Source organism: Vipera ursinii (genome assembly GCF_947247035.1).
Source record: "Vipera ursinii genome assembly, chromosome: 2".
Taxonomy (NCBI): Eukaryota; Metazoa; Chordata; class Lepidosauria; order Squamata; family Viperidae; genus Vipera; species Vipera ursinii.
Genome location: NC_139513.1, coordinates 225,165,328 through 225,193,258, shown reverse-complemented (window position 1 = coordinate 225,193,258; position 27,931 = coordinate 225,165,328). Strand labels below are relative to the sequence as shown.

Below are 27,931 nucleotides of genomic sequence, written 5' to 3'. Positions count from 1 at the left end.
TTTATATCCCGCCCTTCTCCGAAGACTCAGGGCGGCTTACAATCTAAGCACAAATCAAAATGTGCTTAGCAATAGCCTTCATTCTATGTATATGCCTGCTTATTAGGGCTTTGGGGGGGGGCAAGCAGCATTATTACAAAGTCAGCTTAATTGCCCCCAACAATCTGGGTCCTCATTTTACTTACCTCGGAAGGATGGAAGGCTGAGTCAACCTTGAGCCTGGTGGGATGCGAACCTGCACTAATTGCAGGCAGCTGGTGTTACTTAAGGAGGCATTAGCCCACTGCTCCACCAAGTCCATCAACCGTTGATGACATGGCTAACGGTGACAGGTGAAAGAAGCTGTGGTCCAGAAAACTGAAGCCAGCCAGCCCATTAGGTGGCTGAAATAAAGAGAGCTGCAATATTTGTATGAAAGAAGTAGGAACTGTCTTAAAGCAAAATCTTGGGCTCAGAATTCTCATAGGGTTTTTCCTCCACTTTTGGGTAAATTAATGTTGGCTGAAACACGCACACCTTCTCGAAAGCCTATCCTACTTTCTAGTGGCTTACTGTCCCGAAAACAGAGCATTCTGGAAAAAAGCCTCCAGGCAATGGAAATTTTTGTAAAGCAAGGCAAACTGGACACTCAGGGAAAGAAAGCATGGCTTATTCTTGAAGTGGGAAAAATAAACTGGGCCGGTATTTCAGGTTAGGCAAGGTGTGGAGTGGAGGTTGAGAGGAAAGAAACGATGGACGAAGAAACAAGCATGCTATGGTTACAGTAGTAGGATCCCCCCCCCCCAAATCATGGAAGGGACAGCACTTTACAGATAAAGAACCTTTTTTAATTTTAAAAAAATAGAGGGGAAAAAAACCCTTATCCGTAGACAAAAACCCCCCCACAAAAATTAAAATTCTTGTCAACTGCCCATGCAGTAAATGAAATCGTTAAAATACAGTATATTAAAATAAGACATCTACTGTCTTGTAACATCACTCATATATTTCTAGTCAAATATATTTAAATTTCAGAATCTTTCTGATGTTAATCTATTACTTATTGATATATACTGTTGAATGTTTACCGGTAATTTCAATCCATAGTGCGTTCATTTATAATGGACTGAATTACAAAAATTACCAAGATTATTTAAAGCTGTCTAGAAATAGCAGAACATGTTAAAGCAGTTATTCAATGTTTTCCTTTAAAGACAATAGTCAAATAACCTACTTATCAAATGCACCAAAATGTATTATTTTTCTGTCACGCTACAAAATGGAAAATAACTTCCTTGTTTTGAAATATTTCAAGTTCCTGGATTAGAAGTACTGGGCACCTGATTTTATGCAATCTTACTGCAATTATATCATTGGATCTTACTCTTTAGTAAATGTTTAGAATTTCAGTTTAAGAACAAATCTGATTTTAACTTTTCAAGGTCACTCAAGGACAACCAGCCACTTCCACTTGCCATCATTTTCTAAAATAAGATTATTTTCAGGAGTAAAGTTATTTCAAGACTGCCTGTATTTGTATTTTTTTAATCCTCAAAAGCAGTTTCAGGCAGCCATAATCAATATAATACCTGCTATAATAATCTATGTGTAGCTACTTATTTAAGAGTAAATCTATTGAACCCAATAGGTATGCTGCCTGTATCCTGAGGATGAGGCTTTGTTTGCGCGGCCTCGTTTCTGGCATGCCGTGGACAGGTGCCAGTCCATGGACCGGGAGTTGGGGACCCCTGTCCTAGAGCACCCTTCCCTAATCTTTATCCTGATCTACTCCTGAACAACCTTCGTTATCTGTTGGCCAGGTTGGCTGAAAATTATGGATATAGTAGCTGAATGCATCTGGAGAACTCCAAGTTGGAAAAGATTGTATTGGAGAGTACTGGTCAAAGTTTAATTAATTGTAAGAGCTCAGTCCTAGCACCTATTTACCAAACATAGACTACAGGAAGGATAAGAGGTGCAGAATACATTCCCATAACTAATATGTTTTTTTTTTGTTTTTAAATGGAACCTCTCTGAACAAAGACTGGAGAAGTGGCGTTTCAAGGACATACACATATTTACTTTATTAATTATTTCTTCATTCTGGATAAATTCAGACTTAATATTCTATATATGAGCAACAGTTTTATAAAGCTCAGCTATTAAAAAAGGAAAACAGGTCCAGGATATTTTAATAATCCACTGGTAAAAAGGCACTTTTCTGGCATCAACTATTTTCCCCTCTTTTGGTCACAGTTTCTATGAAGAGGTCTTTAAGGATATCATTATCCAGGTTCCTTCCTAGGGACAAATAACACAAAATTGAAACCATTTTTAATATCTTACAATAGTTTGCATTAAGGAAAAACTATTTCAATGTTTCCTGAAATACAACCAATGCTTACAAAAAAATTATTAAAATCAGATGATACATAAAGGAGAGCCCCAGCAAGTCAGCGTGGATTCATCTCTTCTCATGTAGCCTACTTCAGTTACTTTTTTGCAAAGACAAGACTGCTCAGATCTGCTTGTTGTCCTGACTATGCTGGGGTAATTGCTTGGATGAATAGTTATGTCCATCAAATGCAACTCCCATCATTTCATTTTGTCACATTCCTTATCCAAGGAAGGCTGGCTTAGTTCTAGTTCTAATATTCCTTCTCCCAGTTCGTACTGTGGGAACATCTGCCTTTTATCTACATTTTTAGTAAATTATTGAAGGAAAAGCTATCATGCTTTGACTTATTCCTCTCTACAAACTCTCCAGAGCTACCTCAGTCGCAAACTCTGTGGAAATCCAAGAATAACTCCAGACCTTAACCTCCTGGCAATGTTTTATTTCTCTAAGAAGTACTGTGCCTAATCAACAAGGCTACTATGCAATGAGCATCAACAAATGGTTATAGATTAGGAATTTGACTGAACTCTTAGTCTTGAACTACATGTAGACTATGGCAATGCAAGTTGTATTAATCATTTAAAAATGGAGCAGGGTTAACAAGTGTCATATAGCTGAGAATACTGTACCATTTCCCCTATCACTGTTTATTTCTTTTATTTTTATTAATATAATAAAGGTTTATTTTAAAAAAAAGGGAGCATCAAGAAAGGGATAAAGAATTACTGACCTTATACAATAATGGGCAGTTAATAAAAGAAAAACCATGCCAAGCAAAATACTTTCATTTGCTTTTATGATATAAGAAAGAAGTATGATTATTTTAGCTCAGTGCCAAAATCTCTACTAAATCATTATTTATCAACCCTAAAACAAGACAAAGGTTATTTGCTTTTCAGCAACCTATCCTTTTGGTGACTTTTTCTTAATTCTGCATATTATTAGTGCTAGAAACTATAGCTTTCTTCAGGACGATGCAGGTTCCTGAATAAAGTTGGCTGCTCTAATGGCTAACAGGGATGAGCCAAATGAGGTCCAAATAATTTCTTCCAAGTCATTCTGAAATGCACGTAGCCCTACTAAAAACCAGTAAAACTAATTATTGGATAAAGTGTATATCTACGTTAAGACACCGATCGGAGGGTAACTTAGCATCCCTTCTCTGCAATGTCCCTTCTGTTCTTTGTTGAGTGTAGTGGCATTAGAAATTTACATGATAAATCAACAGCTGCATTCTATTCTTGGCTTCATTTATTTATTACTTATTATTATATTTATATACCACTATAATCCCAAGGAACTCTCAGTAATTCATACAGATAACATAGTAATTGAAATAAGGTTGGTTGAAAACCACACCTTTTAAAATATACAAAAGCTTTATATGAGAATGAAAAAAATCTGAAATATGATTTTGCTTCCAATTACACTTAGACTGGGCAAGAACTGTCCAAGACTGCCATATATTATTCAGAAACTGCTCTGAACACACATTATAATAATAAAATGGAAGCAAACCTATTCAGATGCAGAATCAATTTGTCATGGTTCCGATAGATGAATCCCATTAAAGAACTTTCAGGCAAGAATTCTTCCTTAAAGAACATTTTATTCAGGAAACAAAGTATTGGCACTACATAGTTGAACCCAAAACTAAATTCCCTTTCCCACATACAAAGTAACAAGTTGTAATTCCTACCCCCATGAAGCAGTCATAAATCACATTCTCCAATTAGACTGAAGCACGGGCTCCCTCTCCAGCTCCTCAGCCCGCCAAAAACATTATCGGTTTGTGTCCCTGAGTTCCCACGAAGCTATATTATTATTATGGCTAGCTGAGCTCAAGCATTCACCCCATCCCCCTTCAACGCCTGATCTCTAAGCAGCAGGAAAAGCAAGCTGAAAGCAGAGTAAAAATGGCTGCAATTTCCCTCAGCTGTCAGAGTGGGAACATCCATTGTCACAGGGGAAATTATGTCAATGAAATGCCAAGTTTAGTACTGTCAAATTTCAGGATATCTTCTTAGAAATTAGGCTTTAATTCATTTTCTGTAGGATTGTATCAAGAACAATTATACCGATTATGTTTCCATTTTTGTAGAATTAATAGTTTTATACAACCAGCATATGTAATGCACATATTCTTACCTATTAAGACTATTCGATTAATTCGTTCATCCTCTTTCCATTTCACAGTTGTTTCCTCTAGATCGTAGAGCTCATAAACACCCTGAACTATCACCTGATGAGATTTATCTTTGATGGACACCAATCCCTGATTAGAAAATAAAGTAAAATTAGCAAAGTGGCTAGTGAAAGCTTCTATAAATTGAATATAAAGTTTAGGAATTCTATATACAGAATCTATAAAACATATTCCAACATCCTTGGGTGAAAGGAATAGATTACTTTTAGCGATGGACAGAGTTACCTTGAGATAAGATGGGCAGGCTACAAATTTTATAAATAAATGGATGCTATAATAACCCTAAAGGGAGGCCTACTTGTATATAAATATTCTTCACTGCCTAACATAGGATAGGATAGCATAGCATAGCATATGCAAGTAAGTAAATGTCTGCTGTGGTAAAAACTATATAATCTACCTCTTCATAAAATCTATAATATCAACAACCTTGTACAGATAATCCTTGACTTACAACTGCCCATTATGGTTATAAGTTATGACAGTTGCATGTGGGCCACCAATTTTATGACCTTTTTTGATGAATTGCTAAGCAAACCAATTGTTTGCTATGGACCACTTCTGTCAAAAACCAGAAATACATGCTGTTTTAGCAAAAACATGATCACTGACTGCGGGATATTGCAAACAGCCATAAATGCAGGTCAGTTGCTGAGCACCTGAAATGTGCCCCTGGCACGGTCTTTTGTAACTTCAAATGGGTGCTAAGCAATTGGTCATAAATCAAGGACTATCTGTAGTTCCAAAGATCATGAAAGAGTTTCTTCTCTCATTATCATTAGCGTAATGTCTGTGCATGAAGGAACTATATCAAACATTTCTTCCAGAAGGTACAGAAGTTCAAATACAGACCTTTTGATACTATTAACTTTTGATTAAAAAGAACCACATACAGCTGTAATACAGAGCAAAATTTTAGAATTTTAGACCTTCAGTGTTTGAGCAACACATGATGCCTCCAAATTAGCATATCCCCTTCTTTCCATATTCAGCCACTTTCTGCATCCAAATAAAAACAGTAATGGTTTTGAAAAAAAGAATCTTAATACAGAGTACTGAACCTTTAGTCTTATTACTTCCATGGGGTTACCTTTCTTGTCTTTTACATTTTTCTCCCACAAGAGATTCTAAGAGAGATATAAAAATGATTGGAAGAATTATACATTCATAATAAAATAATCTTCTTGGTGAAAAAAGGCAAGTTCTTTCAAATCACGTTTATTTCTCAAAGTGAAAGATGTGTTACTATGTAAAGAAAATATAAAATAAGTAATTTGGATTTTTCATGCAAATAATACAGCACTTACTTGAATAAACACATTTAGGTTTTCTTCAGTTGTATTTCCTAGTACTTCAAAGGTGGATGTAATAATACTCTGAAAATTGATACAGAAAAATTTGCTATATTTCAATTTTTAGTAAATGCAAAATACATTTTAATGATAAAAATCCTATATTAGCAATTCATGGAATCTGCAAATTAATGTAATGCAATGTACTATACTGTACTGTAATGTAATTCAATGCAATGTGATGCAATGTATGTAATGTAATGTTGTTAAAAACGTTACATATTTTTTTCCTGAACTATAAATTTGATGATTGTATATATTTCTTTCCATAATAAACTGGAACCGTTTAGAATCCTATGCAATAACTAAATGCACTCATATTTTCAGTGCATGCCTGGTTCTAATGTTGTCTCTCATTTTCACACATTGACAAAACACAATTATACTGATAGTTTCAAGTCATGATGCTACCGAAGAATCTCATTTAATAGCATAACATATTGCTACACAAGTCTTTTGAGATTCGAATCATCTTTTTTTACACTACTTTCCATTTAATCCACTTAGGCCCTGCTTTTGAGAAATAAAGAACTTTCTTTCAATTATCCTAAATAACTAAAAGGAGCCTTATAAAGCAAGTTTCAGATTAACATTATTTAGACATCTTTTTAAAAAAGCTAAATCTTTGAAACACAGATCAATTTAAAAAGAGTATATATTTATTATTACTGTAAGCCTAAAATATTATCTATTTCTCATAAAACTGTAAAACAGATTATCAGGAACTTGGCCTTGTATAAGGAACATGGTCCTAATCTTCCTTTACAAGGCTAATTTTAGCTTGTGATATGACTAAAATTAGAGCAGGTGTGTCCAACCTTGGCAACTTTAACACTTTGGACTTTATTCTCTTTAAAAAAAAAACCAAGTACATACAAGTATCTTGCAGTCTTCCATGTGCCTAGGACCATTCCCCAATTACATATTAGGCCTAATTTAATCCACTTCCCAATCCAGTACATTTATTAGGGAACTGAGCACAGAGGGGTCAAAACAACAAAAGGCTAATTTTAAGTGCTAAGTCTATACCGACCTGATCTTTGTCAATACTTAACAGACAGTTCCCTAGGTCTCCAGAGCAAACACTGATCTTTGTTCCTGGCCAGCCACTTTGAGAAAAAGCAAGTTTCCCCAGTGGTATTCTCAGAAGGCTGGGAGTAAATTCCCACAAGACAATTTTACACTGACCAATCAATACCTTGGATGGCTTGATCCAATGTCTTCCAGGTGGTACCTACTGTACCTATTTAGCATAGGATGAGTCACAAGGGAAGACAATCAAGGATTAGATTCACATAGATTTTGGGAGGGGATCTAGCTCAGGGATGTCAAACTGCCGGCCCATGGGCCGGACACATCACATGAAAGCCGTGCCTACCCCATTGCCGGCAATGGCAAAACAGTCCTGATACGTTGCGTGACGTCATGTGACTTCGCGAGTTTGACATGTCTGATCTAGCTTCTCTGTTCACATCCCATGCTTAATGAGATTATCTAACAAGAGGGAAGGGAGACTGAATCCATCCCAACTCTTGTCAGCATTCCACTGAGTGGTTGCGAAGAATGGCTGAACATAGGCTACCTCACATTCCCCAATAAAAAAGGCAGCTAACAGATAACACTGCCTGCACAGACAAAAATATTCCCTGCAGGCAAAACAGGAAAGCTTGCCCCTCTCTTGCCCAAGCATCGTCTTGCATGGAGAAATTAAAGATATCAGAGAGCTAAGACTAGCTCTGAAGGCTGAGTTTTTCTTTTTTTTTCCTGACCTGTCATCCACTTCATCCAGGCAGATGTGGGGCTGAATCTGCTATAAAGTATTCAAATTTGAAAATCCAAAATCTAATCTCTTACTTTTTTATTTCCCATCTCATTATTACTTGAATCTTATAGCATTCTTTCTTGTATCCCTTGATAATGCATAGAGAGGAGGAAAAGCACAGACTTGCAAACTTCTGTGATTATAGTCAACCAATAAAGCAGTTTTAGTCTTCCTTTGGGGTTGATTTTTTTTATCTGGTTTACCTCACGGAGCTGGCATAATGATAAAGGGAAAGGAAGATAAAAAGGCACGTACAACCAACCAATGTTTAACCAGTCATACTTAGTGCAAACTTACTGCTCACCTTATCTAGATGTGGACGAGGTTCTTCTTCAAGCTGAAGTTTCTGCTGCAAACTTATAAGGACAATACATTTAACACCATAGCATCGCAAACCCAAAACATAATTTGGACAATTGTCAATATTGGGGTGTAACAGAAATACAAGTTGAATTCTAAAACAAAGAACAACACGTAATCTTACCTTTTTCCTGATACACTGTCAAAAGCATGCAGGTCTAACACATTAGAGATCTCAACTCTAGGGTAAAAAATAAAATTATGTCTTTTTTAAAAAAATACGTATTAAGACGACCCCTTGTTCAATGGTGTTTTCGTATGACTCCCCCTCTCCTCTGTAGCTTTTTACTTTTTCTGGTCAGCCTCTCTGAATGCTTGGAGAATTCTTGAAAAACTTTTGGAAGTGAACAGATGTGTATGTTTCCACTTGGCAGAAAATGTTAGCCTCTCTTTATTGAATAAGCAGTACTAACTAGGCTCCCACCTAAAGCTAGCAAATCTCCAAAGCAATGTTATTTAGTGCAGAGGAAGAATCCAGTCATAATGTAAATGGATGGAATTTTATACAAGAAAGAGCTATTTCAGGCTTCACATCTTCTCCCCATTTACTTTTGTGCTAATATGGAAAGCCAAACATTCACACGGAATCTCAGTTGCATGTGATGTCCAAAGCTAGGGAACTGTGATGATCTGAGAATAAATTAGGATTTAAAAACTACAATTTGATCCTTACAAATTCAGTAACCCTAATTTAATCCATCCAATTTTGTTTGTTTGTTTTTTTGTTTTTTTTTACTTAAGGCACCCCAGGGAAAAGTATTCCATTCAAAAATTAACAAAGAATGCTTTTATTCATTGCTGTTAGAGCAGAGTAGTACAGATCTGAGGCTTGTTCTAGTCATTCTCACTGAAAATATGAGTTCCTTTTTTAATTACATAGAACAGTCAACCTTCTTTCAGCTTCTCTAGCACTGCAGAAATAGCTTACTTTAAGTCTTAAATTTATAGGAATGTAGGAGACTTCACAGAGCCCTCCAAAGTTCTTTGTTATCAGGAAATTCACACAGCATAGTTATTATAACACTGACACTTCTCTTCTTCCAAAGTTTGTTCAGAAATATCTAGACTAACTTTTGACTTGAAAAAAGTAAAGTCTTGAAAACAACTCCTTAAATTATTTTGCTTTATGGTGCACAATTAGAAATGGTGTTGCTCAACGAGAAATCGCAGAGGGCATTTAACAATGACCTTCATTGTGAACACTTTAACAATATCTTTAGAACTTAAGAATGGTTCGTCATTCCCTCCAAAATTTCTAATTCTAGTTTTGAATGTACGGACCTTTTTAAAAATCTAAATCTGATACTAGTGCACTTTAAAATATGCCATGCTTAGAATAATTATGATTGATAAAACAGGCAGTAGGACGCTAAGAAAAGCTATAGTTCTGATTCAGAGATTTAAGTTAGAGAACGTTACGTCGGAACAGCGTTTCTCAACCTTGGCAAGTTGAAGATGGATGGACTTCAACTCCCAGAATTCTGGGAGTTGAAGTCCACCCATCTTCAACTTGCCAAGGTTGAGAAACACTGAGTTAGAGCAGGGGTAGGCAAACTTGGCTCTTTTATGACTCGTGGACTTCAACTCTGCTGCCTCAGGAATTCTAGGAGTTGAAATCCACGAGTCATAAAAGAGCCAAGGTTGGCAGGCAACCTTGGCTCTTTTATGACTCGTGGATTTCAACTCCTAGAAGTTAGAGTGTTAAGTTTCTGGAACTATTCTGCACATTCCATTCTACCTTTCCAACTCAACGAAAGAAAGAATGACAAAGACTGTAATCCATATAAGCCAACATGACAGTTACTACCGAAAAGAATTTTCATAAAGCAACTGTTAAGCAGCAGGACATAAATCCTCCAGTCTGGAGCTGATCTGAATTTCTAATTAAATTATATCAATGGATCTGTTAACGGGATTAAAATGTTTGGACATGCAGCATTCAGCTGGTGAATAAGTAACAAAAAAATATGTTGCATGACATCTTAGGTTTGCTGTCAGGCAAAATATGGGTGAATTCCTAAGTGGTATCTACGAGGTCCTCTGCAACCTGCTGTCTAATGATATTTCTATTATAAATTTGTAGATACTATTTGGAAAAATATTTTCTAGTACAAGGTATATAGGGAGAAAATGAATGTAATAATACATTTCTGATAGATCTAAGTCAATACAGGATTAGATCATGTGCCTTCCAGTGTCTTTAGGTAAAAAAAATTACACAGGAACTGTATTTGCATTAGACTAATTAAACACTTATGTGATGTCACCTACATTCTTCTGTTGACATGTTGTGCTTTGTTCCTTGCTGAATCAGTACTATGCAAATACTGATGTTTACAACTTCTATTATTAACCAGCAATATCTAAAGGACCTATCCAGCAGTATACAGGCAGTCCTTCAATTACAACCATTCGTTTTAGTGACTGAACATTAAGTTACAATGGTACTGAAAAAAATGACTGATGATCAGTTTTCACACTTACAACCATTGTAGCATCCCCACTGTTACAGGATCACAATTTGGGCCCTTGGCATGTATTTATGGCCCTGTCCTGGGGTCACGTGATCCCCATTTGCAACCTTCCCAAGTGGTTTCAGACATGCAAAGTCAATGGGATAAGCCAGATTTGCTCAGCTGTATGATTCCCTTGACAACTGCAAGGATTCACTTAACAACTGTGGCAAAAAGGTTGCAAAATGGGACAAAACTCACAACCGTCTTGCTCAGCAACAGAAATTTTGGGCTCAACTGTGGTCATAGGTTGAGGACTACCCATGCTATATTTAATTGTTAGCAAATGTTGAAATACTGTAATTATAGGAATTCAGAATGTAATGATAACTTCATTAGATCTCTTTAACAATTGCATTTTTGTTTTTGGAAGTGTTTAAGGCTTTGCTTATATCAATTGCTACTTGGAGGTTGAGAATAAAAAGAAAGGCTATTAAATGTTTGATATACTATTTTCTTATTGATGTACTTTTTTCCAAACTGAGTAATAAAATTTATACACTTTAGCTTTAATCAATTTAGTAAAATTAAATTTAAATCAATTAATTAAGCATGAAAAAAGAGTAAGGTTATTTAATTACTTGAGATACATTCTATAGTTAATATAATCCTATTTGCTTTGTTACATAAACTCTACTCAGTTTAATTATAAATGTACCTGGTTGTCCAAGGGTGCAGTAACAATGTTTTGAACAATCTGGTGGGGACTGAATGGCCAGCTAAGGGTTGGACTAAATAATGCATTATGTTCAGTGGTGGGATTCAAATATGTGAACAACCAGTTCTCTGTGTGGATGAAATTAGCTACCGGTTCTGCCAAAGTGGTGCGAACCGGCTGAATCCTACCACTGATTATGTTATATCTAATCATATATTCTCATTAGGTTAGAAACAGGAGACTGTGAATTCTAGTACTGCCTTAGGAACACAGACAGTTGTGACTTTGGGTTAGTCGCTTCTCTCCGAGCCCTAGGAAGGAAGAAATGGCAAACCATTTCTGTAACTGCAGAGACTTGTTCAGTCACCAGAGGTCAACCTGACTTGAAGGTGTGCGTGGGTTCACACACACACACACGAACCCACACACATACAGTCTACCATCCTGATGCAGTAAAACCTCTATTTTTTGGACCAGACGAGAGTATCAGTATAGTCAAATGTATATCAAATACCATAAAAAGCATGTAATTCTATAAAATTATGCAAACAATTTACTAAAATGTTCACATCTTGCATAAAGAATATAAATATTGTCCAAAGTGTTTTGCTAAACAGTGGACAAGTCTATTGTTTACCAGAGCAGTCTGAATTCAGATTTTTTCCACTGCATCCAAAGTCCATTGACACCAAGCAACTGGTTTTTGTTTTTTTCCCCAAGCCACTGGAGCAGTCAGGGATAGGTGCCAAAGCCCAAATTAAAATATAAACTGATTGGACACTGCCTGTGTAGCTGACTTCCTGAATAAAGTAAACTTTTCAGTTTAATGTATATTATTCACGATAGTAGGGAAAAAATAGTTAATTTAGCATTGTTTTAATTACCTTGAGCGCTGAGTTTCTAAAATGTTGGCAACTCCATTTATTGCACTAACATTATTGAAGAAGAGAAGAAAAAAGATATAATAAAATACTCATAATCAGAAATAATTTACAACCCACTTGACAAAATTTAGATTCCTGTGTTTAATCTGATCCCTGCAAAAACAATAATAACAGACTTTACGTATTATGAATTAACAAGGTTTTCTGGAAGTTTAATTAAAATATAAAACCACAACTTCTAAAACATTAAATGTTAATTTAAAATGTTCAACAGGAAAACCTAACTCAAAGGGTGTTGTTTTCAAATGCTCCTGAAATTCAGCAGGGAGGACTTTCCAAAGAAATGAAATAGCTACAGGCAATGCTTGATTTCAAGTTCCTGCAAGAAGAACCCTCAAAGAGGCAGATCAACTGCCTCATATGATAATTTAGAGATTCATAGAGAAATGTCATCATTGCCTAAATCCTCCAAGATGATCGTATATATTGAGCCAGTGTAATACAATGATTAACTCTAGAAATTGGGTTGAGGAGACTAGGGCTCAAATCTCAACTCAGCTATTATTCAGTGGATCCCTCTGGGTTGATTGCTCAATGCCAGCCTATCTACTTCACAGGGTTCTTCTTCTGGAGAAAAAAAAATAAGTTTCCTTTTTCTACACATTTCTTGCTTCTTTTTCTGATTAAATTGGATTCATAGTTAAATAGGACAGAGGAGGATCTATAGGGAGGCTGATGGCTACCAAAAAGCATTTGCAGGTATGCTGGTGCTTATAGGCACAATTAAGTTTTTCCCCAATCTATCTGATTGTCTGATTTATTTAACTGTCTCTGAATGTTAAAAGAAATCTGCTGTTTGAAAAGAAAATTAGAAATTGGGAATCCTAGAGTTTCATATAATCTCTCAGCTCAGAGTTGGATAACTTCTTTTGGACTCAAGAACTATGCTTAATAGTTTATAAGACTGTTTGGCTTCTGAAAGTTGTGGAAGGGCTTGTTGATGTTATGATAATGTTGAAAATGGGTGAGCCTTTGGGTGTTGGTGGGAGTTGTAGGATTAAAGGCAAAAAAGGAGATCCAGATGTGCTCTGAATGAGAAAAATGGATGCTGGAACTGTAGCATGGGTCTGCCCACTTAATTTCCAGTCAGAGAACTTCTGAAATCATATTCTACCTCAAATGTTAAAGTTACCACATTGGACATAGCAGTGCAACTAATCCAGTTTATGCCCTTAACCTGGACTTACTTACTTACTTACTTACTTACTTACTTAATTCATTCATTCATTCATTCATTCATTCATTCATTCATTCATTCATTCATTCATTCATTCATTCATTCATATAAGGCCACTCTGGGTGGCTTACAAATGAAACATAGGATTTCAGCTACAGTATACAGTATACAGAATTCAACTCTACTGCCAAAGCAAAAATAGCTGGGTATTTGAGCCTCAAGATCATCTTTTTCTCCCAATAAAGGATTTAAAAATGATTAATAATCATGGTTGTAAATCTGCCTTAGTGAAAAACTTCCTGACTTCTTCAAACTCTAGGACAGACATGTCAAACACAAGGCCCGGGGGCCGGATCCGGCCCGCAAAGTGGTTTCATGTGGCCCACGAAGCCATCCTGGTAACAGTGAGGGAACGGCCCCCACTGCCTTGGCCCTGGCCCAGAGACCCTCCTTCTGCCAGAGACCCCCAGATCTGTCCCACTCCTGCCCAGGCCCCCATAGGCACCCTTCACGCGAACGATGTAGAGCTGGCCACGCACACCCAGTAGGCCATACGCACTCTAGCCACGCCCACCCAGTAGGCCACGCCCACCCTGACCATACCCACCTGGCCCCCTGAGGGCAACCGCAATGCTGATGCGGCCCTCAATGAATTTGAGTTTGACACCCCTGCTCTAGGAGATTACAACTAATCTCTGTTCTGACAATTTCACTTCATACAAAATGCCAAGCCTATAGCAAGTACACAGAGTTGTAAATCTTTTAAAGAGAAGGTATTTAAATAAACACCTGACAATTAAATAATTAAATCAAATATACTCTTTTGATCCCATGTAATCTACTGTTCCAGCTGCAACAGTCATAGGAAAATAACAATAAATATTTCAACCAAATTCCCTAGGAGCTACTTTATCTTGCTGAACTCAGTGCATGAAGACCCACCCGCCTTCTCTCTGGTGAGAAGCTGCCTATTTTTCTACTGCTTTTGCATGGTTCACTTAAATTGGTCTTTCCCAACCTTGTCAACTTTAAGATATGTGGACTTCAACTCCCAAAATTCTTCAGTCAGAATGTCAATTGAAGACCACAGGTCTAAAAGTTGACAAGGTTGGGAAACACTAACCTAAATGATTAGGTAGTTGAAATGCAATGTACACCTCTAAACTGGTTTTAATTGTATTTGTTTGGATGTCTAAGGCTTTTTTTAAGTAAAAGGACAGTATAAAAATGTTTAAATAGATATTGGAAATAAACGTATGCTTACCTAACAGCTGTTCTTAATTTCATCAGTTCAGCTTGTGAAACCAAGTCTACCTTATTGATGATGATAAGATCTGCTAAGGCAATTTGCCTAGAGAAAAATGAATAAATGGAAAATAAGTAAAATAAGTAAACACAAAGTACTTGTGTGCTTAATAACACAAGTATCATATTTCTCTTTTAGGAGGACTACATTATAGTGTTCATGCAAAATAAAATCAAATTCTATTGCAAATTTAGCTAATAATCATTTACATGATTTCAAAACACCAAGGCTGTAAATTGTTTCCTAAATGCACTGTTGAAAACTGTGGAACTTATTTCTAAACAATTATACTTAAAATGTACTTTTTAATAAAAGAAATAACCAGACTTTATGATTTTTTTGTCACTCTCGTTACAATAAAGAGAAACTGAAGTACCGGAAAAGGTAACATGTTGAACTAAGAAGTTATTTAAAAGTAGCACAGAGTAGTCACTTATTCTGATGGAATACGCTGAGCAGAAATCTAAACATTTCCAGAACATTAAAAAAATAATTTCGTCCCACACTCTATTAACTTAAGTGGCTTATAATTTGGGTTGCCTTTTGTTAATGTAACTTATTGGGTTGAGGAAATCCAGTCAGTTATGGATTATAGTCAGTGGTGGGATTCAACCAGTTCACACCACTTCGGCAGAACCGGTAGCTAATTTTTTGTTACCCAGGCCCAGAATGGACTTTTGGAAACGGCATCCACACAGAGAACTGGTTATTCACATATTTGAATCCCACCACTGATTATAGTTAATTATTTAACTATAATTTAAGTCAGTAATTAAGCTAACCACCATCTGTGAACCCACTCATTTTTCATTCAAACTCATCTGGGTTCAATTCATGTTGTTGGTTATTAGGTCAGGTGATTTGAGGGACCACTTCTCCTTGGTTATATTTACTTGTCTCATCAGGTCCAGCAGGATGGCATGTGATGTGTTCTGTTTGCTAAGTTTTATCTAATGGGACCCCAAGAGGAGGACCTTATGGCCCGGGTGGCATCTGCCCTCTGAAACATAGTTTCCTGTAAGGTTAGATTGGCCCCAACCTTATCGGCCTTTTGGAAAACCCTGAAGACACGGCTTTGCCACCAGGTCTGGAGACCCCATGGAGGTATGGAGCCTGCAAGATGGCTGCATTGTTTGTAAGCTACTGGTTGGCAGCCATTGTTTTAACTGCTGCCATTGTTTTTAGCTATTTATTTCTATGGGTTTTCTTTTTTGTTTTAACTCTGAGCCATCCAGAGCCATCCCTGTAGGCAAGATGGACAGTTATGTGAATTGAACAAATAAAAATAAATACATAAAATACAGGAAATAGCTTTTACTTCAATGGGATACCACAGAGAAACAATTGAGCAGAGGCATTCAGGAAACAAGTAACAGAGCAAGTGAATTGGATCCACCAATTGAACTTTCAATTAGTAATGTTCCTAAATGATCCAAACCTTTTTACTGTTTATGCGCTTCCCATTAAACAAACTATAAGATTTAGATTAAGAAAACTGCAATATACCAATACCTAGCAGCTTCATTAATAAGGCCTGTGGGCTTTTCTTCTTTCAGGTGCTGGAAAAAAGATTCAAAAACACCATTATAAAGAGGAATATTTTGTGTTATAAACTGAGTACACATTATCAGCAAATACCTAGAATATCATTAACTGTTTTTCATGTTTCAGTCTCAAAACATCAGGTGAAGAAAAGCTTAAAGAGAAAAACTCACAACCATATATATATAAATGTATTTAAAATAGCTGTCTTAGATCTGCTTCTATATGTCAGTTGCCCTGAGAGATATTTATACTTGCTTCAAATGAAAAAAGACTGATGTTGCTAATTCTCCCTACAATTATAATATTAGTAGAAATTTTAATTTGTGTTTTAATAATTTTGATTTTTTTTTAATTTTACAGCAAAAATTCTGAGGGTGCTTTCTGAAAGGAAAAGTTCTGAGTGTTCACAGAAAACCTAATAAAGGTACCTATATTTCATTGTTTTATCTGCTTGAGATACGTTAGTCTGTCATCATCCGTTCACTTAGTTGTCAATGGTCCTGGACCAAAACTAGGAATAACACAGCCGCTAGTACTTCACAATTACAGGAAATCCTCAAATTGCAACTAACATTGAACTCAAAGTGTCTGTTGCTAAGCAAGGCAGTTGTTAAGTGAGTGGTGTCTCATTTTAGGACCTTTTTTGCCATGGTTCTTAAGCAAGTCATTGCAGTTGTTAAAGTGAACCACACAATTATGAAGCAAATCTGTTTTTTCCCCATTGACGTTGTTTGTTGGCTGGGAAGGTTACAAATGATGACCACGTGACTCCGGGACAGTGCAACTGTCATAAATACATGCCAGTTGGTAAGGGCCCAAATTTTGATCATGTGACCATGGGGATGCTGTCACAGTCGTAAATGTAAAATCCGGTCATAAGTCAGTTTTTTTCAATGCTGTTGTAACTTTTAATGGTCACTAAACCAACTGTTGTAAATTGAGGACTACCTATATTCATGTTAGTCACTGCCACAGTATTTCAACAATCAATTTGAATATTTGTTTGTTAAATTTATATCCTTTTCCTTCAAAGAACCCTGGATGACTTAGACAGGGATCTCCCTTCACTTTATTTACAAAGAAATCACTGAGGTAGGTTGCGCTGAAGAACTGGTGACTCAAAGTGACACCACAGCTAAGCCTGGTTTTGAACCTCACTCTGCCCAGTCTTAGTTCACCTTAATCCTATATTACCCTGGCAATATAGATGCTTCCAGTTTGATACATTATTTCAAGGAAAAGAAGAAGAAATATGCAATGGAAAGGTTCTTTTCATAGACTTGATCTTGGCCAAAAGATTGAGAAGTGATTTAAGTGTGGCTGCAAATATTTGTAAACCGCATTGCAAATCTGAAAAAAAATAGTTTCAATAGTATTTTCTGATTAAATATATTGAAAAGGATATCAATAATAATAACAGAAGAACTCTTTTTTTTCTTTTCACTGATTCTTTTCTATGAAACACTACCGCCAAGCTTTGTACATTTAAAAAGAACAGCATCCCTGGTTTAGGTCGTCAGTGTTATGACCCGTCATTGCAAGCTGTCCAATCATTTGTCTTTAGATTAAAACATGAATATTTCAGATTCCTAGGTGACAATCCCATTAGAGAGATAGTCCATGGTATCAATTACCATTTCAGTTTCAATTTGACTTGCTAGCCACAGGGTAAAATTTCTCAGCTTCGTACGGACTAGGTTGGATCCACGAAGCATGACATTTCTAAATTGCTACCTATTATCCGAGTGTCATCACTTGTATAGCCTCCAGACGGTTTTTAATCATGTGCCAAGGCAAAGGTCAGGCTTTGAAACCACAGGAATTGGACAGGTTCGCAAATTCCCTAACACAAAGCAAAAGTTATTTATCTGGCATATGACTGAGAAAATGTAAAGGCTGCCATCTAACTGGCAATGTGTCAAGCTTTTTACACATTTACTGATTGAATAACGCAAGGCATATTGCATTCCAAAGATATCAAATATTATATATTTATTACTTAAAAAACTTTTGCAAGTTTTTTTAAATGTTAACTATAAAAATACTTTTCTATACAGTATATAAAATAATTAATCTAAGTATATTTATTGTCACATAAAAAGCCAGACAATTTATTTATGTTGCATGAACCTTAAAACCCACTAGGGTATGGCAAATAATGATATAAATAAATGTATGTAATTAACTATTCAGATTTGGGCAAATTTGTCCTGTGTTAAGTGATCCTTCAGATGTCCCCAGAAGCACTTATGATTCATTTTCAAAGTTCTGGCCACAACAACCCCTCCCCCCACAATCTCACGATCACATTTTGGGCACCAGCTTACATTTACATCCATTTGCAGTGACCAGGGATCAAGTGACTGTGATTTTTGCCATTTTGTTTTGGTCAGTTTTTGCCATTTATCACCAGTTTCCAATATAAAGCATCCACTGGGGAAAAACAAATTCACTTAGCTTTTGATTAACCACTGCTACAAAAAAGGTCATAAAATCAGGTGCAATGACCTGGTGACCAACTTAGCTACAACTTACAACCCTAATTCCCAGCTCAATTGCAGTGTTAATTTAAGAGACATATGTAGTCAAGCATCCTAGTTTATTAGGCATATAAAAATCATTGTTTTCTTTGCTATGTAATTGACAATAACCGTCGTATGTTACCTGTAGCCCATGCTTTGCGTCAACAACAGATATAATACCTAAAAAAGGGAGGAAGAATCTTGATTTGAAGCATACCAATAGAAGACACAGATGTTTCACATATTTACATGGAATTAAGAAAAAAAATTACCTAAGGCGCAATAACCCTTCAAAATATTTCCTTAGATGCTGATGTTAATTTAAAATTTATTGTAGGCACGTTCAGGAATATTAAAAATGGTTTTAATTTGAACTTTTGGAAAGTAGAAAAGTCTTGCCTTTTCCAGAACATTTTCCAGAAAGAACTGAGGAGATAGCAATAAGCTGGAACCTTCCAAACAACCATTTTTGTTCCCTTCCAATTAAAGACGCCCCCCCCCCCGTAAAGTAAGAAGCTACTGCAAGTAAGGAGAAGAGAGAAGGGTTGAATATGTTTCTATAATGAATGAAGTGGTTAGCTGCATATCTGAACGGACTGAGTTGGGCTGTTCCACAGGAAGAGAGCCAATCCTTGTTTAGAGGCGATCAGAGGGAAAATCTGAATCAAACCATATGCTGGCAATGTGGTTTGTGTATGTTTTGTTTGTGTGAAAGAAAGAAAGCAATTTGAGAAAATTTTCTTACTTGTAGAATTAAGTTATAAAAATTTAATAAGAAGCCAATTGCTTTGTCTTCTGAGATGTGAAATAAGTACTTTCTTAGGAAAGGAAACTGTTGATGGAAAGGAGCAAAAATCTGCATTTAAAATTTATCAGTTTAATATCTTTTGACATTTTGTGACAGTATAATATTTTGTCATTCCCTATGCCTTATAGTCATTTTATGATAATATGCATAACACTTTCTCAAAAATCCAAACATATCTAAGTAGCTTAAAGACCCCCATTTAACTAAATTATTTTGAACGCAATTGTGTTTCATTTAATCTCAAGATCTCTTTCTACCCACACACATATATGCATACTAGATTTTCAACTATTAATTTTCTTACCATCAAGATAAATGTCACTTCCTAATTCAGCATCCACCCAAAACATGGAGGCCACAGAACCTAGCAAATAAAACATGTAGAATATGCCAATATAACGAATGTTTCCATTTCTTCATATTCCAAAAAAGAGGGGGGGAAATAAAAGAGCAAGCAAAATGATATAAATTATTATATTTTTATAAAATAAAAAATATGAATTATTTGTTCTGACCTTATTTTTATGATAAGGAATACTTCTAAAACATATGCAACATTTGATTTTAACTTTAGGTATAAAAAAACCTTCAGCGGAAGCTTAGGGATGTAACAGATAGTCCTCACAACCATTCATTTAATGACCATTTGAAGTTACAGCGGCACTTTAAAAAGTGACTTATGACCATTTTTCACACTTATGACTACTGCACCATCCCCGTGGTCACGTGATCAAAATTCCGACATTTGGCAACTGGCATGTATTTGACAGCTGCAGTGTCCCAGGATCATGTGATCACCTTTTGACCTTCTGACAAGCAAGTCAATGAAAACACAGAGTCACTAAACAACTGTGTTATGATCTTAATAACTTCAGTGATTCACTTAACAACTGTGGGAAGAAAGGTTGTTAAGATGGGGCAAAATGAATTTTGGGGTCAATTGTGGTTAAACGAATTTTGGGGTCAATTGTGGTTGTAAGTCAATGACTACCGTATTACTACGCTTAAAATATCATTTACAGAAAACTTGATCAGCCTACGGTGTTCCATTTTCAAGATAAAAGGTAAAGGTAAAGGTTCCCCCGCACATCTGTGCTAGTCGTTTCCGACTCTAGGGGGCGGTGCTCATCTCCGTTTCAAAGCCGAAGAGCCAGCGCTTGTCCGAGGACGTCTCCGTGGTCATGTGGCCGGCATGACTAGACGCCAAAGGCGCACGGAACGCTGTTACCTTCCCACCGTAGTGGTCCCTATTTTTCTACTTGCATTTTTACGTGCTTTCGAACTGCTAGGTGGGCAGAAGCTGGGACGAGTAACAGGCGCTCACTCTGTTATGCGGCACTCGGGATTCGACCCGCCAAACTGCCGACCTTCTGATCGACAAGCTCAGCGTCCTAACCCACTGAGCCACCGCGTCCCATTTTCAAGATACATATTAATAAACATTATATACCATAAAGTTTTCAAACATTAATTTATTTTCTTCTTTTTCCCCTTTTCTGTATATTTAAAATTCATGCTCAGTTTAATTTACATTTTCTTTTATCAACAGAAATCATAATGCGATATACTTCCAATTAAAATATTTAACTCCTTTATAGTTTAGTAGCATTTTAAGAGTAGGGATTAAACAATAGAATATCAGATATGAATTCTATTTCCTACAATAGAATTCCTACAATTGTTTTTTGTTTATTTAGAATTAAAACCTACATAGATATACTTTATTTTTATCAGTATGAAACAAACCAATTTTTGGACTTACTCTATAGCAGTATCAGTAATAAAAATATTATTATAATGCTCAAAGCATGCTTGAATCTTTGGTGACTAATGGCTATTTACATAGATTTTATCTGTAAAGAACAATCCAGCAAAACTATGAAATGAAATTGAGCAATATTAATTGTGTCTCAGAATGAACACATTGCTATTATAAAGCAATGCAAACAGCGTGCCTGTTTCTGAGCAGTGAAAACTGATGATGGTGTTGAAAAATGATAGTTTTTGAAAAATAAAAAATCAATTTACTTTGATGTGAACTGATTCAATACACTCAAATGCTACAACAGGAAGGCTGTGAGAATTTGATAACAATTAAAAGTATTGTCAAAAGCTCACAAATCTAGCGGATGTCAAGGCTGTCTTAAAAAATGAAGCAGACATGCATAAAACAACAGTATCTGAAGCTGTTTCAATATCTGAAGTTGTCCACCTGAATTGATAAGATGTGATCTCCCAAGCATCGCTGGTGTCAAAACTGAAGTGCCTATCAACCGTTTACAGTAATCACTCAGGCAAGATATAGCCAAGGCCTAAGCATCTAATAGTTTCCAGGTATCTATTGATTTGTTTTCTTCAAATGCTTAATGGTTTCCAACTTAACTGAAATAAGATTTGTTTACAACAAAAGCCGAAGCAATGTCCTATTTTATGTGGTGTGTGCCTTTGAGACATGTCGACACCTGGCAACTGCCTGGATAGGTTCTTGCAATTTTTGTTAGTGCGCTGTTGCCTTCTTCCTAGGGCTGAGAGAGGGGGACTGGCCCAAGGTCAACGAACTAGCTGTGTGCCTAAGGCAGGACTGGAACTCATAGTCTCCTCTGTTTTAATAAATGTAGACAAATGTAGACAAACGTAGACAACAGGATCAGGAGAGCAGAAAATGCTACACAGTGCAACCGCTTTTAGATTCATATGTTATGCTATTATCTGGTGACATGTGGAAGTAATTTAGTTACTTGGGGAATACGATGATGAATCGCAAAGTGATTTATGTGGCTACTTGGTTTATGCAAATTCTTATAACAGGTATTCACTGTTTACCAAAATATCTATATACATTAAAAGTAATGATTATGTTTGGGTATATTAAACACAACATGACACTCTAGAGAATGAATGGGGGAATAAGTTGCAAAATTTAGAAAAGGCAGAGATTTGAAAAAAAAAGTGAGGTTATAAAGCTGCAGGGAAAAATCAAGCCAGGTGAAAGCGTGGCAAGTAGTTAGCAAGTATCTACTCTGCCAGGAGAAAGACAATGGGAACACTGAAGTCTACAGGACAATGGCTGGTTGTCTATGAGCTAGATTTGCTGAAAGGTACAAAAGAACTATGATAGCAGTCGTAGCAAAATAAATCCTAAGATGTCCAACATTAAGACAATACATTTGAGGTGATATGTGTATTGTAAAATGCCTCACTTTTGAAGAAATCCACCATTTTCTGAACAATAGCCTCTTCTGTTTTATAGGTGATCGTGTATGGATATCAATAGTGAAAATTACTTACTTTTTAAATAAAATTGAGTTCTGGTTAATGTCCCTAACAATCCTGAAATTCAGTTCCGAAATTCTCAGGACATAAAAGTAATTAAACAGAATTGTGCAACCCTATTTTGTGCACGTTACTACTGACTTTCTAACAGAACTGCCACTTGCAGCCCTTCTGATGTTGTTGGTCTCAAACTCCCATTAGGTAAAGGTTCCCCTGCACATGCGTGCTAGTCGTTTCTGACTCTAGGGGCCGGTGCTCATCTTCGTTTCAAAGCCGAAGAGCCAGCGCTTGTCCGAGGACATCTCCGTGGTCATGTGGCCGACATGACTTAGATGCCAAAGGCGCACGGAACGTTGTTACCTTCCCACCGTAGTGGTCCCTATTTTTCTACTTGCATTTTTACGTGCTTTCGAACTGCTAGGTTGGCAGAAGCTGGGACGAGTAACAGGTGCTCACCCTGTTACATGGCACTCGGGATTCGACCCGCCAAACTGCCGACCTTCTGATCGACAAGCTCAATAGAAATGGCAAGATATGACAGAAGTTGGCATCATCAATATCTATGGGGCCAAATATTCTCTATTCTGGCTCTAATGTACTTTTAAATTTCAGTTGCCATAGACTAAAAACTTGGTTGCTGAAATTATGTTGAGTAAGACTTGATCCTGATAGATGAAACAGGGAAAGTGGACTTTAATCAGGAGTTACTCATCTACCATTTATCATATACTGTCAGCATTTTCAAGATTAGCTGGACAGATAGTGCTGCTTATCAGTAGTATTATGTGAGTGAAGATAGGTGGTTTGGTATAGAAGAGTGCCAGTTTGGTGTAGTGGTGAAGGTGCTGGGCTACCAACTAGGAGACAGTGTATTCTAGTCCTGCCTTAGACCTGAAAGCCAGCTGGGTGACTTTGGGCCAGTCACTCTCATCCAGCCAGACCCATCTCACAGGGTTGTTGTTGTGGGAAATAGGAGGAGGAAGGAACATTATATATGTTCATCTCTTTGAGTTACTTATAAAGTAATAAAGGCAGGATAAAGATCTAATAAATAAATATAGTCCTTCTGTGGCCTGCCGTACTAGTTAGATCCTGTTGTGAGAGAAACAATCTAGATTAACTGACTTTGCCTATCTTTGTTCTGTGGCTATTCTAATTATGACCTTTATCCTAGCTAGATTAATAGTACATATTATAAAGCAGAAGCGCACTGAAACTTCTAACAATATATAAAAAAGAGTTTCACAATCATTCCCATTTCCCTGTATACCTGGATCTGCCAATCCTGTTGTCTCTAGCAAAATGTAATCAAACTTCCCTTTCTTCTGCATCAAATTTTCAATTGCTTTCAAACCATTGTCTCTAATGAGAAAATTAAACAAACAGCATTATTTTTTTCTGTTACATTTATGTCAAATTCTATATGTTGTGTGTAAAATATTATCTCCCAATCACAAAATCTATCAGGAAATATAGAAAATATATTTATTAAATAAGTTTACAAACTAATTGCAAACCTTATACTAATTAATTTATAAATAATTAATTACAATTAATATATAGACCCATGTTAATTTTAAAAGTTTGTTTCTATATATCTAAGTTTCTGCATGCTGTCTGTTCTCTTATATCTTCTCTAAATTATTCATTACTTTAGATGAAACTGTCAAAAAGGAAACAACTTATCAATACCCACTCTTAAAATAGATGCAATTTGCAATACAGATTACTCTTTAACCTTAATTTTAAGAACTTAATTTTATTATGATTTGTTAAATTGAGTAAAACATATAGATCAGGCAGTTACAGCAGCCCAAGGTCATGTGATAAGCCATTTGTGATCTTCCTATCTGGCTTTTGACAAGTAAAGTCAATGAGAGAATTTGGATTTGCTTGACAACTCCACGATTCACTTAACAACTGCATGAATTTGCTTAATGACCAGGGCAAACAGATCATAAAACTGGGTGCAATTGACTTAACAACTGCATTGCTTAGCAATGGAAATTCTGCCCCAATTGTGGTTGTAAGTCAAGGACTACCTGTATTATAATACTAGATCTTCTCTAGCGTAACTGGCCTTTTCATCAGGAGAAACGCAGACTATAGTTTGAAATCCTCAGCATTAGAACTGTCAATTTTACCAAGTAAAAAAATCCTTACTTTACTGAGCAGCAAAGGCAGCCATTTCTGAGCTCCAGCCATTCTTCATAGAGTTCTCCACCTTGACTTATAGCCAAGGATTTTTCCAATGCACTGCCTGAAAAAACAAGAAAAGCTATAATAAAAATAGTACTTTTATTGAAAGAAAATAAAACAGTGAAAGTATAATCCATTTCAGGTTTTGGATGGGAAAAGTATCTTGACTTCCATTACACAAAAGACTTGGTTTTGTTAGGTTTGTTGCGAAAGTGATGCTAAAGGAGCCAGAAAATTAGGCCACACCCTAATTTTCCTGCAGCATCAATCTTTAGTAAATGGAAATAACTTTCTCAGTTGCTATACTTCATGTAGTCTAATGTCCTTATTCAAAACCACAAACTTTAAAGCACGGTCTTTAGATTACAGCAAGAGTGCATAATATTACTTGGAAAGCAAATTTTGCATCACAACTGTTAAAATTGTGAACATAAATTGAAGAAAATATTTTATATTTTTGAAAGTAAACAGTTAGGCTTCAACATGAAACTTTGTTTTCCACTCACACTTGCATTTTTACATACCTTCACCAAATTCATTTAAAATAACTGCTATTCTCTTGCTATGTTGTTCAGTCAAAATATAATTAAGAAGAGTAGTTTTTCCAGCACCTAAAGAAAGCAGAACGAATTTCATTAGACTAAAAAGAAACACTGATGTCCCATTCTTTATACTAAGGAGATATTTTGAGATGTCATTCTAAAATTTTCTAACCCCTCTAGCTTTTTAAGTCAGTAATCTCCTATACTTGAAAAAGCAGAATTCGATCATGTATTTGGAAGTCGATTTACACAAACCACTAAGCCAGGATTGTCAAAATCTGAAGCGCCACAATCACCTAACTATGATACAAATTAAAAACCTTTTCTTTGGAAGTTATTAAACATCTATTTTAAAACTATATTTTAATGAGAATGACTCACTTAATTTTGCATAATTCTGAGGAAGCTGGAATTCTTTGGAATTCTATTTCTATTTTTTGGGACAGCCACTCATTTCTCACTTATATTTGCAGTTTACTACCAAAACTATAAAAAATAATAATTTCTTGCTGGCTTGCCCAGGCAAAGTAAGGGCAAATCTTATTAGCATTCTTTGCTTTGCATGAGCAAGCCCGGAAAAACATGCAAACTGCTTCAGTCAAATTTGTGTAATGTCCTGGCTAATGACTCCTTAAGTAACACCAGCTGCCTGCAATTAGTGCAGGTTCGAGTCCCACCAGGCTCAAGGTTGACTCAGCCTTCCATCCTTCCAAGGTAGGTAAAATGAGGACCCAGATTGTTGGGGGCAATTAAGCTGACTTTGTAATAATGCCGCTTGGTGGTGTGTGAAAGCTGTGTTTTAAGTGTTTTATATTTCTTCAGTATGCTGGGCAGTGAGGGAGGGGTCAAACTCAGTTGCTGGTTTCCTTCCTTTTTTGTAATATGTGCATGGCATAAAGAAATGAGGAACATACAAGAAAAAAGTTCCATAAGGTAAAGGTGCCAAGACAATTTTAAAAAGCTTCTGCTGTTAGAAAATAAAATTTGATCATGTTGGTAAGAGAACATTGAAGACATAATGCCCTGACAGCTGGGGTATGCTTGTCCTATCATCACATCAAGAAATAAGCTCACAGAAAAGAATATTTCTAATGGAGCTCATTAAACCCCCAAATTAATCTGTAAATCTTGTTTTATATATTCTGCCACCTAGGAGTAGAAGGCACCTGCAGAGATGCAAAATTTTCTGCGTGGCCACAAGATGCCTTCCCAAAATTGCTATCCATTTCTTATTATGACAAAAAAAGTTCAAGTAAAATAATTCTTCATTAAAAACCATTCTAGAACTGTGACAAATCAGAGTGAATCTACCATTTATTACCTAAATATCCTGAGATTATGGTAACAGGAATCTTAAAATTGTTGCTAGATTGTATGTCTTCTACATTATCCTTTATTGCTGGCTCCCTTATGGGAATCAATTCAGGGCAATCCTCTTCATCATCCATAAATGAACTTTCCATCTCTCACCTGTCAAACTAAAGATAACATTTATGAAATATTATATAAAAAGTCTCAGATATAGATTTCACTAAAATATTGAACACAAGAACCCAGAGAGATGGAGGTGGAGAGAATAACACAAGTAGCTATAGTATTTGGTATACTGATTTTTCTTTCCATGAACTTCCAAACAGGAGCATCCTTTGGCTTCTCCCTCTTTCATCATGGAGAATGAGGAATGCATGTTAAACACTACTTTTAAGTAAGCACAATCATTAAGGAAGCCAAAAGATCAAATGTGATTCAGCATGAATAGCTTGGAGGAGGCTTGACCTCAGGAAGGTCTCTTTTCAAAGAAAAAGGATAAGACAACAGTCAGATCATTTTATGCGTTTTCAGAAAGAATGTCAACAGCTGTAGAAAACAGGAAACACCCTCAGCCAGTTTGGTCTTGAGCTAGAGAAGGGACAGCCAAATTTGGCCATTTTTAGACCTGGGGACTTCAACTCCCACAACTCCCCCCGGCCAGCCATGCTTGCTGAGGAATTATGGGAGTTGAAGTCCTCAAGTCTCAAAGTGGCCAAGGTTGGAACGTCCCCGGACTAGAGCCTTTCTGACAGTCCGAATGGGACTGTTTCACGCGAAATTGAAGAAATATTACAATAAGGTACCGCGCGAACCGAGAAACCGTATTCAACTCCTCTGCCAGTCCAGATACACACTCGATGATGCTCATGTTGTGGTTAACAAGCGAAACAATGTATTTCTAAACTCCCCCAACCCACACATTTCTTTTCCAACACCTTTCTTTCTCCCCCTCCCACTTCCGCTTACCGCCGGTCTTTCAGTTCCCGCTGTTGTAACTCCTCCTCTCTTCTGACAAG

General features: G+C 36.4%; 1 protein-coding gene across 10 annotated transcripts; it reads right to left on the bottom strand.

The window, feature by feature from the left end:
• Positions 1–811: 811 nt before the first annotated feature.
• Positions 812–27,931, bottom strand: LOC310635558 (zinc-regulated GTPase metalloprotein activator 1A-like). 10 transcript variants are annotated; one of them, XM_083354619.1, is made up of 17 exons: positions 27,882–27,931; positions 26,926–27,074; positions 25,587–25,673; positions 25,027–25,123; positions 24,134–24,225; positions 19,895–19,954; positions 18,925–18,962; positions 16,228–16,274; positions 14,674–14,760; positions 12,173–12,217; positions 8,242–8,298; positions 8,062–8,113; positions 5,891–5,959; positions 5,645–5,710; positions 4,526–4,652; positions 3,896–3,968; positions 812–2,280 (listed from the first exon to the last, which is right to left on the bottom strand). In XM_083354619.1, exons 2-17 carry the CDS (start codon positions 27,065–27,067, stop codon positions 2,265–2,267), a joined length of 1,155 nt encoding a protein of 384 aa, XP_083210745.1. In that variant the 5' UTR covers positions 27,068–27,074; positions 27,882–27,931; the 3' UTR covers positions 812–2,264. The 10 variants fall into 10 exon arrangements, 6 of the variants coding, with proteins under 6 accessions (XP_083210745.1, XP_083210742.1, XP_083210743.1 ...); XM_083354616.1 differs by having other exon boundaries at positions 26,926–27,082; positions 27,882–27,929; XM_083354617.1 differs by lacking the exon at positions 27,882–27,931 and adding an exon at positions 27,851–27,864 and having other exon boundaries at positions 26,926–27,082.

Bases quoted from the DNA above. Each gene is read 5' to 3' on its own strand.
- LOC310635558 (XM_083354619.1), bottom strand. From the start codon at position 27,067: ATGGAAAGTTCATTTATGGATGATGAAGAGGATTGCCCTGAATTGATT. The intron at 12,218-14,673 runs GTAAGCATACGT...CAATAATGTTAG, and splicing joins AAATTAAGAACAGCTGTTAG to TGCAATAAATGGAGTTGCCA. The intron at 4,653-5,644 runs GTTCAGTACTCT...TTTTCTAATCAG, and splicing joins TGGAAGTAATAAGACTAAAG to GGATTGGTGTCCATCAAAGA.